This window comes from Papio anubis, chromosome 1 (genome assembly GCF_008728515.1).
Source record: "Papio anubis isolate 15944 chromosome 1, Panubis1.0, whole genome shotgun sequence".
NCBI lineage: Eukaryota > Metazoa > Chordata > Mammalia > Primates > Cercopithecidae > Papio > Papio anubis.
This window is the reverse complement of record NC_044976.1, coordinates 200,091,976-200,106,035: the sequence shown is the minus strand read 5'-3', so window position 1 is coordinate 200,106,035 and position 14,060 is coordinate 200,091,976. Positions and strand designations below refer to the sequence as shown.

General features: G+C 41.5%; 1 protein-coding gene across 2 annotated transcripts in view; it reads right to left on the bottom strand.

Annotated features, from left to right (window-relative positions):
• Positions 1-238: 238 nt before the first annotated feature.
• The window catches only part of COG2 (component of oligomeric golgi complex 2), a 51,557-nt gene continuing 37,735 nt past the window's right edge, over positions 239-14,060 (bottom strand). For both annotated transcript variants that reach the window (XM_003893782.3, XM_031659213.1), the window contains 8 exons: positions 10,519-10,580; positions 8,895-9,046; positions 7,013-7,210; positions 6,007-6,079; positions 5,578-5,720; positions 3,956-4,095; positions 2,636-2,816; positions 239-934 (listed from right to left, as the gene is read on the bottom strand). In XM_003893782.3, coding sequence (XP_003893831.2) covers positions 833-934; positions 2,636-2,816; positions 3,956-4,095; positions 5,578-5,720; positions 6,007-6,079; positions 7,013-7,210; positions 8,895-9,046; positions 10,519-10,580 — 1,051 coding nt within the window. In that variant the 3' untranslated portion in view covers positions 239-832. The remainder of the gene's footprint in view (positions 935-2,635; positions 2,817-3,955; positions 4,096-5,577; positions 5,721-6,006; positions 6,080-7,012; positions 7,211-8,894; positions 9,047-10,518; positions 10,581-14,060) is intronic.

Genomic DNA, 14,060 nt, shown 5'->3' with positions numbered 1-14,060 from the left:
CCTTCTATCCACATCAGCTTGCCAGGAAGGGCGGGGCCTGCTGACTCCGAAGGAAGGTGTGTTACCCCTCCAAGGAAAGGAACTCCCACACATTGAAAGAAAGGGCTGGTGCTGGCCAGGACCCTTCCCACTGGTGCTAAGACGGGCATCTGCCTGGAAGGGAACACATGTCATTACAGGCACGAGTGATGAGGAGTGCTTTCCTGGTGCGGAATTCCCAAAGAAAAGGCGCACACACTCCCGGGAGACACGTCTTTTATTTAGGAAGGAGGTCTTTCCTACTGGTGCCGGCCCCTGCCAGAGGCTGCGGTGACAGCAGGATCAGAAGCACTGCTCCCACACACAGTGCGAGTGGAGGACGGCCTCCGGCAGCCTCTTTAGAAAGCCCAGGAGTTCTCTTTATTTCAGAGAAGGGCGTTTCTATACAGGACATCACTCCACTACAGTCGTCACTTCCAACTGCAGGCTCAGGGAGACAACTCCTGACATTCATAGGTATATATTTACTTTAATCATATTTTAGAAATCAGCTCTTCCACACTAAGATTTACAATAAAAATAAAATAATTTGTTCTGTAAACTATAGTAGAAAGTTTCAAATGTCTTAAAAACTATCTTCCATACAATGGAAAAAGGCTTTTGTGTTCTTTTTGGGCAAAGGAAGACCCAAATACGCTGAGAGAAGACGCATGGGCGTGTCGCTGGAGCGATGCTGGAAGCACTTCTTCGCTATGGACGGTAGCTAAGAGAACAGAGTCACTTTCTCCCCTTCAGCCTGGAAGTCCAACTCTTCTCTTGCTTAAGAATCTAACCTCGAGATCTTCCAAGATGCTTAAGGCTGCTCTGCTGTTGCCTGGTCCTTGGCAGCAGCAACAAGCTCTGCGAGAGCTGGGAAGCTTTTTATGTCACTTGCTTGCAGTCCCAGCTTTTGTATCTGCAAAGGCCATGAGAATGAATTATGTTACTGCAATTCAAGCTGAATGTGGAGGGGGGGGAGAAAGAAAATCTTCATCCTCTACTAAACCAGACGACAGTTCCCTGAAGACTTGTAGGATATTTTTTCCTCTAGAGCAAAGGGTTTACTTCTTGTAAAATGTGAGGTTTTTGGGGTCAAACACTTACCATTCTAAGAAGCCAGTAGGTTAATTTATCTTAGTCCAATAAATCAGACAGAATAAGAGCCCCTTTTGTGGGCCTAAAAAACACTAGAAAAGAAAATCCACACTAGGGAAATAAAAAAGTGAACTATTTTTTAAGTAGAGAATTTTCAAAAAAGTACTGGCCTGTGCTCTTAGTTTCTTAACATATTGCCAAAAACCTTTTAGAATCAGATGAGTTGAAAACACTTTGCTTGGCACAGCAACTACCGTGGATTATTTTGGTCACTGAGACATGGCACACTATGTTCCCACTTTTGTTTAAAAACGACAATAACAACACACATACACGTATACATCCATACACATACACACACGCAGAGAAAGATCCGGAAAGATACACACCAAGTGTCTGTCAGCATTCTGTGGTTTGTTCTGGGGACCAGGACTGCGGAGGCACCTTTTCTTTCCCTTCTCTTTCCTTTTAGTTCCCTATCCCACTCTCCTTCCTTCCTTCCCTTTCTTTTGCTCATTGGCTCTTCACGTTTCTATAATATACTTTCTTGCTTGTAAAAAGTCTTTAGGTTTTTTTTCCAAATAAAGCAACATGGCAGTTGACTTTTACCAGGATGTATCTCTAAATTCATCTCAAAGCAGAAAACAGTTGAATTTTCAGTGATGATCATGACGTGTAAAAGAAATTCCTTAGTAAGCTAGAAAATCAAGGGTCTTGTTTTGACTGCTTTTATTTTTTGCTTTTTCTATTAACATTGTCTCAGTTCTCCAAATCAAGACCAAGTGTCCTCTTATGGAAACTTTATAATTTCAATTTTTTTCCCTCTGGAAAGGCCTCCTTTGAGGACCTACTACTGTGTGGGATGACACTTCAACAGTTTAGAAGGCCAGTTTCTGAACATCTAGAGGTTTTATGAACTATCCTCACAGTATCACAACATTTCATTTTATGATGAAATTTCATTTTCACCTCATTCATTACATGTTATCCATATCTTAAGTGATAATATCCACATTACCATTCAGCCACATGCCATGATTCTAAAATTTGTGTTTTATAGGAAACCTACAAAAGCCAACCAGGGAAGCAGAGGAGTTGTGCTCAGAGGATTTCCTACGCACCATAGAGGGGTAAATGCTTTCAGTTATTTTAAGCTAAACCAGCAAGGATTTCAAAAGCCTGGGGTTAGCACCAATTAAGTATCAGGCACTCGACCAAAAAGTCCCACTGTAGTGAGCTCTGTGAGCCTGGGCACTGGGGAAACCAGCAGATGGCAACAGCACCAGAGAGCACGCCACTGGACTTCAAAACGGGAATTCTCCATTTTCTTCTACCTTTTCCTTCTCATACTGCCTAGAGGCAAAATAATTTGGGAGCCCCGACTCCTAGTCGTTAACACTTGGGAAGCAATTCCCTAGCCACTGCAACAGCATCTCTGGGATCACGTGAGCCACCAAGTAACTGCCCGGCTCTCAGAATTTGGTTTCAGGCTCACTGGAGCTGCTGGCGGCTGATGGGTTACCTGCTCTCCTAAGTACTCAACATCCAGGGCCAACTGCAGCCTGATTTTGTCGTCATCACTCATGCCACCACTGGGACCGACGGGGTTGGTGGGAGTGGTTTTTCTGGCTTGTTTCAGCCTTTTCAGGCTCTCTTCCATTTTCTTCACAGAGTTCAATACATCTGACACGGTTTCGTAGTACCTTGAGCAGAAGACACGTTTATTGGTGAAAAGAGGCATTTGTGTGTAACACCAAATACAGTGACTGGCTTTGTGGACCAAAAAAAGAGATTTTTAAGATACGAATTCGTTTCCAACGAAAATTCAGCCATGGTATGTAATTTTCTTAAAATCATTTTTTAATATATATACACACACATATATGCAGATACATATGTGTATATATAGTCTTAAGTGTCTAACACAGCATTCCCTCAGAATTTAAGAAGTATGTATTTGCATGGATTTTGTTTAAAATTTAATCGAGGGTGGACATCTGTAGCTCATGCCCCAGATCAAGTAACAAGTTCATTTCCAATCAGTTCTAGGAACAGTTCATCTTTTAGAGTATAAAAGCATTTCAGAATTTTCAATAAAGTTCATTGTCTTTAAAATACTCTCAATATAATTTTGAAATTATAAATAAGTTATATTTCAAAGCTTTGTCTACAAGCTGGTTACTTGGCATTTGAAACACATTTGCCCACAAAAACTGTATTAGACATTATTTTTATGTTCTAAATTAACCCATAAATGGCCACTTAAATCTTAATAAAATACTACTGCAAAATTAATATTTATTAAACAAAATCAGTAACAAAATTGAATAGCATACTTGTTGATTTAGGAAAATAATATTTCATTAGAAAAAGACATTCATGTGTTTTAGAGGTTTTAGGAATCGAGTCCTTGTCAGCTGTAATTACTTTTAAATGTATGTTTTCTCTTCCTTGATTACCAACCTAAGTTCTTTGATTATCTGTTATGATTAGAGCCACTCTGGACTGACAGGGCTGAGCAAAGAAAGGGCCTCCAAGAAGAATGTGGCTGGACCTCGGAGAATGGCACCTGCAGGGAACGTAGGCAGGGCCAGGAGATGCAGGGGCACTGTGCACATGGCCAGTGAGGCTGCGGCCCAGTCAGAGGAAGCCGGCCCACGGGCCGTCCACGGGGGTGTGGGGAGGGAGGTAGCAAACTGCGGGACCACACTCTGACTAATCCAGTGAAGAAGCGCTAGGCAGTCTCACTGCTTTATTCATACGCAGTGCTTGATGGCCTCGGGGGTTTCTGCCGCAGACTCTTCTAAGCAAGGCCCACAAGGTCTACTTTTAATTTACTTACTTATGAGTGCTTTCACTGAGAGCGCCTTCTAGCCACTGCTGAATTATTGCTTGTTTGAGCTTATCCTTGTGTCCGTTCTGAAGCTGGAATAAGGGCTTCAGAGCACTGTCCACATAGGAGGAAGCTGTGGTTGGGACCTCCTGGAATGATGTTGGTAGGAGATAAAGATGCACAGGAAAGAAACAGAAAAGAAACAGAGTAAGTTACCCAGACCTCAAGTCCAAAAGGATACTATTAATGTTCTAGTTTTGAGACATGAACAACTTCCATCCCTCCCAAAGGTAACACTGGGGTCCACAGAGAGCTGCCTGGAGAACACGAGGGAATAAGAAGAGCCAGCACAAGAAGGTGACGTCTGGAGCCAGGCTGGGTTCAGGTGCTGGCTGGCACAGCCACCCACGGCTCAGGGCATCGAAACTAGGGCACTGCTTCCCGTAGCTTCATGTCCACATCAATCACCTGGCAATCTCGTAAAACTCAGGTTCTAATTCTGTTGGGGGCAGAAAACTCAGGTTCTAATTCTGTTGGTGGAAGGGTTGAGTTCTGGGACTGTGCTTTTCTAGTGAGCTCCCACCCGCCAGAGGATGTGAATGCTGCTGATCATCAGACCACCGTTTGAGAAACAAGGATCCAGGCTCAGGAATGTAACTTTTCTTAGCTCTGGTTTCTTCATCTGCAAATGACAATACTAGCACCCACTTCGTAGGAGGATAGTAAGACTATGTAAAGTGTCTAGCACAGGGTCTGACCCTAACACAGACACTCAGGAAATATATTACTGTAGCAACCTATTGACTAGAAAGGGAGAGTTGGTAGATTACTGAAGAAAAACAACATATTTGGCAACATAAAATAGGTCTCTCTCTCTCCCACTTCCGAGAGGCAGCTTCAAATCAGACAATAAGGAGCAAATATAAAATGGCATCATATTTGCATAAAACCTATGCACACCCTTCAGTATAGTCTAAATCATCTTTAGAGTACTAACATTTGTATTTTTTTTTTAATAAAAACTTTTTTTATGTGTGGAGACTGGATGTCACTACTTTGCCCAGGCTGGTCTCACACTCCTAGGTTTAAGCAATTCTCCTGCCTCGGCTTCCCAAAGTGCTGGGATTTTGGTGTGAGCCACTACATCTGGCCTATATTATTTTTTATTGTTGTAGTTTTTCTTTTCCCTGAATATTTTCGATCCACAGTTGGCTCTGTGGATGCAGAACCTGGGGACACAGGGGCCAACTATATTTCCAGTAACAACAAAGAGGGAACAAGATATAAAGTGTGGAATACCAGATATGGAGACAAAAATGTATAGGACTTTAAAATGTTATTAAAATGCTTTTTCTGAAAAACATACTTTTCCGCAAGACCAAAAGGAAACTGAGTACATCCTTAAATACTTTTAGGATAGGATGGGAAAGGTCTAACTATTTCAGTTTGTGGCCCAGAGCCCCTGCTCACCCCTGCCGAACCTCCCTCTCTTCATCAATACCATTCTCAGAATGGGATGAGCTCAGTCTGTCTCAGGCTACCCTGGGAATCCGCTGCTTCCTTCCTTCCTCTTTGGCTTTCCTAATACACACTTCCCCACCTCAGAATTCTCTCCCATGAATGGCGCTGACCTTATTGGTTCTTCGGTAAAGCCTGGGAACCTCCAGTGCGCTTTTTAGGAAACTGAAGCAAGAGTCACTTAAATCCTGGATGATCTTGCTACTCAAGGAGGGCACACAGGCTGACAAAGAGCTCTGGGAGTCCTCCAGGGCTGCTGTTGAGATTAAAGACTGGATTTAATCATCATGCTCAGGCCCAGATGTGAACTTCATTTGAAATACTGTCACAGCATTTACAGTGTGTACTATAATAAATCAGATCAAATGAATTAAACAAAACATCTTATTTAGGGAAGTTATAATACAGAACAGAATAGAGAAACAACCAAGGATTTACAACTACAGAAGAAAATGTTAAATTAAATAGACCCTACAGTCTCTGAAATTTTATTTTAAATCATTTCTTATTCAAAGATTTGCTTAGTCAAGATTCATTTTTACCTGTGATAGAAGAAAAATTCTTAAAGCCAATCATTTCAAGTTTTGGCTTGATTATTTCCAAGAGTTCTGGAAGCTGAAATAAATATGCACTTTATATATTCAGTTACTTTTTATAAATCAAAGGAAGAGGCGATTCTATTTGCATCTACAAACGCTAGGATTTGCTAATGAATGGTGAATCTAAAATCAGGAATTTCGGTAATTTTCATCAAAAGAAAGAAACAGTTTTAATGCTTTTACTATAAAAAGATTCCAACAACATGAGAAGTCACGTGGTTTAATGGCTACTAACAGGCGCAGAAAATAAGCAAAAACATTTTCTACTCTACGGCTCTCCATAATACGAAAATAGACACAGTAAAGACCATATTCTTACTGAAAACATACACATTTTAAAATTCAAAACGGTATTTATTCAAGCACCACAAAATATCTAACGTTGAGGAAAGCAGAACTGTGTATCAGAGGACTTAACCACTACATTCACCCCAGAGTTAACGTTACAAGCAAAAACATATGGATCTATGCAGAGAAAACAGAGGAAGAAGTTTTAATATTTTAGCACTTTCAAGGTATAGCTGAAGATTAAACATCAACAGAAAATACTGGGGTAAATTAATGTAAAGTAACTGAAATCCAGCCCACTAAAGATCATGCCTGAGCAGAATAAGGTGAGCTAATGGAAAAAAAAAAAGGCGGGGGGGAAGCATGGCTGCTCCAGCTTGTCCCATCACTACTGAGAAGGAAGCAGGGTGGAGGTGAATACAATACAGAATGCACTCCACGCAGAAGAAGTGCACACCCTTAGAAACCCTATATGGACATAATCTGTCAGCGGAAGCTGGAGAGACACCTAGAAAGGGAGGTGAGAGGTTCTCTCTTGGGGTACCCATGGGCCCCACAATTTAAGCCCCATAAGGCCCAATGGTGTTTGCCTTTTACACATGCTACCTTCTGTGAAAACATTAAACCAAGCACCTGGAATTCTTCTGGGACACAGGCTTACCTGCTCCTGAAGCTTGTCCAGGTCTGCAACCACATACACGAGCTGAGTACGGGAAATGGAAACCACAGGCTTTGTTTCTGAAGGACCACTTCCTTGGTCTTCAGTGTTTCCTTGGGTGATGGAAGGTTCTTTGCTACCAGTTACCAAAGGTTTCTTGATCTCCTTGGGACTTTCATTAGAAATGGGCCTGAGTGAAAGCTGAAAAAGGATTTCACTGATTAACTACCTTTACACTAGCAAGATACATGAGCATTTATATATATGTGTGCGTCAATAACTCACCATTAAATGCTAGCTGTCTACAGAGCATTTAGTAAAAACTTACTAATAAAAGTACACCATATTGTATTTACAGGAAAGAGTGAAGCACTAAGAGAAACAAGGACCAACTACGCCCCCATGTACATTTACCTTCTGGAACTTATCTACTTTCTGGTGATAAAAATACCATGTGAAAAATAAAGCACCCAAACCACAATAAAATTAATTTTGGGGACATCACAGGTTTTAAAAAAAATCAATTATGTTAGGCAAATATACCATATTTGTAATTATAATTAATAAGGATAAAATATCAAAATCCAAACCTTCAAATACAAAAAAACAGTGTTCTTTGCGTAACACTGTTTATAGGGGAAAAAAATTAAAAAGAAGTATGCTAGCATCAAGCAAAGAATGGGATAGAATGGGATAATGAACATTCAGGGCAAAGTGATCTATTACAGATAAACAGAGAATTCCTGGCTAGCAAGAACGCATGATGAATAATCGTCCTAACCCAACTCTGTCAGGTGAATCATACAGCGGTCTTCAGAAACAGCTGATGGCCCAGGGTGGTCCACTAAGACCCTTCTGAGCAGAGGGAAGGCAAAAGGGAAAGACAAACTAGATTTCACTAGACTCCCATTACCTGACAGAAGCTTTAGTCCAAATAAATCCTCACAACAACCACATATAGAAGCTGTTTTCCCATTCTCCAGATGAAGACTCAGCTTAATTCCTCTAGGTACACAGAATTAAAAAGTTGAAGAGCCAAAGTTTGACACTGGCTCCAAAGTTGACACTTTTTCCATTAAAATACACTGCAAGAGGAGGACTGGGATCCTTTCCTACTCCAAATAACAAAGATTTTATTCAAAGTGTGCTGTTTTCTCCATGTTGTCTTTTTTATTTTTTAGAACACATCTCCTTTGCATACTCCTCACACTGCCATGACTGGTTTACCTGAGAGTCTGTTACTCACGCTTCCCCCAGAGAAAGGGCAGCACTGCTATCCGAGGTCCTAGCAAGAACCCACGGGGCTGGTGCTGAGCACTGGACTGTACCAACGCTCTTGTGGATCAAGAATTTCTGGCTTTTTGTAGAGTATTAATAAGTCACCAAGGGCATGTGGATATTTAATATATTTGATTATTTGAAAAGGGAAAAGGATATTCAAAAAAGAAAAGATAATTTTAATACCTTTTTATGTTGATGACAATATTGTTTTGTAACCTTCCAAATATTAAGTATTAAAATGCACATATTTTTATTTCTAATCATTTTCATAATCACCTTGAAATTAAAATGAACATCTTTTTTTTTTTTTTAAATTTGGAGGCAGTTCAAAGAATCTGGTTTTGAGAAGGGAAAACATGGACTTGCCACAGTGGTGCTTTTCAACAAAACAAGTTTGTGGTAATAGACACCCCTAAATGCAATGCTTGCAGGAGTAAAAGTGAAACACAGAAGCAGAGCTGCAGATCATCCTGGGAAGTCAGACTACTGTGGTCCTCTGAATTCACCTCTCATGGCATTTACAAAAATCTTAAGGAGTTAGCCTAACATCTTTAATTCTTATCAGTATTGACTATGGATGAGCTCCACGGCCAGCCCTTATTACCTCACTGACAAACACAGAGTATCGTGCCAAAATCTGCAGAGTGAATCTCCACAGGCGATGCACCAGCAATGGCAAGAACATCTCATCTGACCAACACCTCCTGAGGCTGTTCCAAGTTCTATGAGAAGCCAGAAGGCAATATGGACTTTCAGCTAGAGAAAAAACAACAACAACACACATTTAAGGAATTTCAGACAATTTTAGGCTATAATCTAATGTGAGACTTTTGATGTATGATTCAAAGGTAAAGAAAGTGGCCTTCTGAAGAAAACCATGTGGTCAGCAAAGCTGTTGGAGGCACAGGGATGAGGAGTGGCCACAATCCATGTTCCCTACCACATCCTTCATGCCACGCACAGTTTTACATGACACTATCTCCCAGGTGTCTGGATAAACATCAAACATATATAGCATTCAGAAATAATGTTTAATAGGTACTTTATACCAAATCAACAAACACGGGCTGGAGTGGCAATCACTTGCAGAGGTTTAAACTTCAGTTTCAAATTTGTCCTGTTTCACAAGAGTCTTCCTCTATCTCAACATACTTCTTATTCTTTTAGAAGAAGTTAACTACATATGACCATTTTTGGCAAAGACCGATGAAAACAAATTCTGAAGCTAAAACTGATTCAAAATGATAGGAGACTTAGCTGCATAAAAGAGAGTGGAAATTTAAGTCGAGGAACCTAGATATAAGCACACAGTATTTCAGTGGTCACTAGGAATAAATATATGATACAAAAATTAATGAGGCTGTCAGAGTATGCAAACATGTACTGGTAAGTCCACATATCTACAGCTGTTACCTGCCCAGCAGCCCAGCATAGGCAGCCAGGGCCCAGGAGGCCCAGGATGCATGCTTCAGCTGTGAGTCATTGTCAGTGAGAGGCAGGAGCACCCTGACCCTCTACCATGCAGACCAGTCCTCAGCCTGGGAGGAAGGCAGATCACAGCCCCTTTGCTAAAAAAACCAGCTGATGACATAAGCACACCAAGGGGCCATATCCCCTGGACAAGTTATATTCAGGAATGAAAATGAGGTCTGTTTCCTATATTCTTATTCCTTTTTCATCTTTATAAAGCAAGAACTCTATGTACCAAAACTATTTGGTTTATTTTTACCTTATTAAAAAAAGAAGGGCTGGGCATGGTGGCTCATGCCTGTAATCCCAGCACTTTGGGAGGCCATGGTGGATGAATCACTTGAGGTCAGAGTTCAAGACCAGCCTGGCCAACATGGTGAAACCCTGCCACTACTGAAAATAAAAAAGTTAGCCAGGCGTGGTGGTGTATGCCTGTAATCCCAGCTACTTGGGAGGCTAAGCCAGGAGAATCGCTTGAACCTGGGAGGCGGGGGCTGCAGTGAGCCAAGATCATGCCATTGCACTCCAGCCTGCAAAACAGAGAGAGACTCCATCTCAAAAAAAAAAAAAAACAAAAAAAAACAGTCAAACTAAGTGATTTTAAGGTCCAACTTAAGGCATGATAAAACAAACAAACAAACAACAAAAACAAAAACAAACCAGTGAAAGTAGGCTCAGAGTATTATGATCTAGCTGACGTGGTGAACTGAATGAACTCATTTAGGATACCATGCCACTTATCACTTTGGGGGAGTTACCTGGGGCATCTTCCAGGACATCTGTAAGTGTTGCTTCTAAGGATCCTGCTATTTCTCTAAATCTGAGATGAAAACAAGAACACAAATTAGTGTTTATGACTCTGACAGATGCCTTTCCCTAGCCATCCTCTGTTTTTCCTAAGTAACAGGAACTTTCTCTGTCACTCGCTGGTAAGTCCAGCCTCGAAATGCCTATTCTCCCAGCCTTTTTTTTTTTTTTTTAACTGAACAAGAAATCGTGACTAAGCCACTGTTATATAAGGGTTCTCTGTTATTTGCAGCTGGTCTGAATCATAACCTTCCCCATGTTTCTCAAATTAAACAAACTGCCAGTTAAGTCTCCATCAAGAAGTTGTCAGGTGAGTAGCACCTGCTTATGATCCTCTATTCACTTCAAGGCCATAAAACTTTGGTTCCTCCAACCCATCTATCTTAACACCATCACAGGTAGGTAAACGTCCCCAGGGTAAGAAAGCTGCATTCTGTACCTGTGTTGGCAGCTTGAGAAAAATCACGGGAAGCAGCCAGTTAAAACTAGAACTCGCTGCTTGGTGCTCTTCTAATCTGCTGACCCTCTCCCACGTCCATGGTACTTGCCCTTTGGGTACTAATGCTCAGTGTCTATACCAGTGCTTCCTAGATGTGCGTTCTTTTTTTCCTGATGACAGCTGGCTCACCTGGCACCTCAGCTCATCCTGTCACAGACCTCTGTTCTAATAATGGATATGGACATGTTTTTATGACTTTGTGAAAGGCTAACGTGTTATATAGTTTTTTTAAGCTAGCTGCTTCGGCAGGCATTGTTTTCTAACTGTATAACTCTTCCAATTTCATACCTGTCTTTACTAGCATGCTCTTTTGTCACCTGCTAATTGCCTTACTAGTAATGAATTCTGATGCATGCTCAGTATCAATTTATCCAACTGATATGAAATTATTTTTTATAGTACATAATGTGCTTTTAAAAAGCGGTTCAGAGACTGAGCTAAAGGCAACTGTCTAAAGAGTAAAAAGAACAGCTTGACACAAAAAGCTGCAGCCCTACCCAACACAGCTGAGCACTGAAGACACCAAGGCTATCCTGGACCATTTTAGCTGGCTGGTTTCCCATAGCTGTCCTGTCTGCCCCATGGAAAGAAAGGAACTCTCTAATTGTCCAGTGAAGCTCACAAAAGGCTAGTCTTTTCCTGCTGCAGTTGAGAGGTACAGAAGGAACAAGTGACAGATGGAAAAGTGGGATAAGAGAGCACTGGAGGCCGGGCGCGGTGGCTCATGCCTGTAATCCCAGCACTTTGGGAGGCCAAGACGGATGGATCACGAGGTCAGGAGATCAAGACCATCCTGGCTAACACGGTGAAACCCCGTCTCTACTAAAAAAAAATACAAGAAAGAATTAGCCGGCCGTGGTGGCGGGCGCCTGCAGTCCCAGCTACTCGGGAGGCTGAGGCAGGAGAATGGCGTGAACCTAGGAGGCGGAGCTTGCAGTGAGCCTAGATCGCGCCACTACACTCCAGCCTGGGCGACAGAGCGAGACTCCGTCTCAAAAAAAAAAAAAAAATAATAATAATAGAGCACTGGAAACTAGCCCAGGAACAGCAGTAAGAGGAGGCAGTGACACTGAACACGAGAACAAGGGAGATGGGACTGCTCTGCACCTGGGAGAGCAAACCAGCTCCTAGAGCTCAACCTCAGACTCCCAGTCCTGCCTTTCTTCAAAATCTAAACAAAACACAGGAAGTTAGCCCTGATACAGAAAAGGCCTGATAGCTGACACAGCACTGTTTATATCAGGGAAAAACTGAAGCAACCTAAATGGCCAAAAGAAAGAATATGGTTACAGAATCTGTGGTATATTCAATGGACCAGTATGCAGTATTAATGTGGAAGCTTGATGCTATAAACCAATAAGAAAAAATAGGTATAATTTAGTACTATGCAAAGACATGGGCTACAGAGTTTTATGTATATTTACGATAATTCTGAAAAGCATACAAATGAAAAAGGACCAAAAAAATGCAGCAGAGCCTTGATCCCTGCACTTCACAGAGAGGTTCTGCCTATCTTTGAGCAGGGACAGTGATGTATGATTACAACTGCCCAAGTCACTTGGCCTAGGTGTGCTCCCCAGCCAGGGGACCAGCCCCTCACACAGCTCTGCTGTGCGGTAACTGCCAGGAATGAAGCAACAGAACATATTTCTTCTTGGAAAATGGCCAAAAGAGAGAGGGAACCTCTGTTGAAATCTGAAAAGCTATGGTGTGGTTTTCATGTGCACATCGAATGTCATTCTACTCTCAACAGGATCCATGTAAGAAGGGCAACCCCAAATACAAACATTTCTAAATTCTTAAATATAGGCCCGGGGAAGGTCTCTAGACATATTCCTCCACGAACATCACAGGGCTACAATAATACTTAAATAAAAATTACAATGGCGATAACAATAGTGATGCCTACTGTTTTTTTTCTCTGAAGTATCAGGAACATCATAAGTGCACCCGTCTCTCGTGGATACACATGTCTGAGAGGAGTGCAGGGACAGGAAAGAAAGGGCTACCCGCACCTTAATATTACTACGTAGATTCCACATCATAAGACTGTGTTCAGCATATACTATGTAATACAGTATATACATGTGAATGTACTAGAAATATTTCAATTTTAAAAAGAATAGCAAACTGAAATTTAGCCTTTGGCATTTAAAGGGCTAACACCTGCAGTTTCCAGGCAGTCACTGACTCATTATAATTTGAGGCTGTTTTGATCACATCTGCATTTAATTTCTTCCCATGAGAAACTAAGTCCTCATCTACTTTCCAATATGCCCATAGGAGCAAATGAAATGTAGACACAGCGGGGTCTCAGGGACAGTGAGAGGATACAAAATGTGTTCACAAGAATTGTGGTGATAGCTGGGCTGGGGAGGTGGCTTTTTTCCCGAAGATGATTTGGATATGGGTAGTCAGATCCAGGAGCAGAAAACTTCTACTGAGAGTGCAATATTAATATTTCTTCTTAGGAAATGTCCAACCATCACCACCCCACTGTCTTTAGGTTTACTTCAAATGACCTTGAAATGAATCTGATGACAATGCAACTCTGACCCTAACCATGTTTGCGGAACTTTTTGTCATCCTTCAGAGCAAACAACCCAACACCTGATAAAAATCAATAGAAAAGTTCTACAAATTCTTAATGGAATTTACTTTTTAGATGGAAAAACAAATGTACTAAAAACAAGTTCTACACTTCATAACTCAAACTATTTTTTTTAATTTCACGAATTTTAAATAAAAGAGGTTTTTTCAAAAAGGCTAATCAACTCCTTTGAAGGCTTAAGGCTGAAATCTGGTGAAGGTAAAAAAGACTTTCAGGGAATTGGCTGAGTTTCAATGGAGTTTAAGCCCCAATTACCAGCTTTGAGAGAAACTGAAACGAAAGGAGATGCAGCTGAAGCCAAGCTGTGCCATTACCAAGGGGCCCAGCCTGGCAGAGCCAAGAGCACGGGCTGAAATAGCCCATGGGGGCTGCAGGAGGTGCAG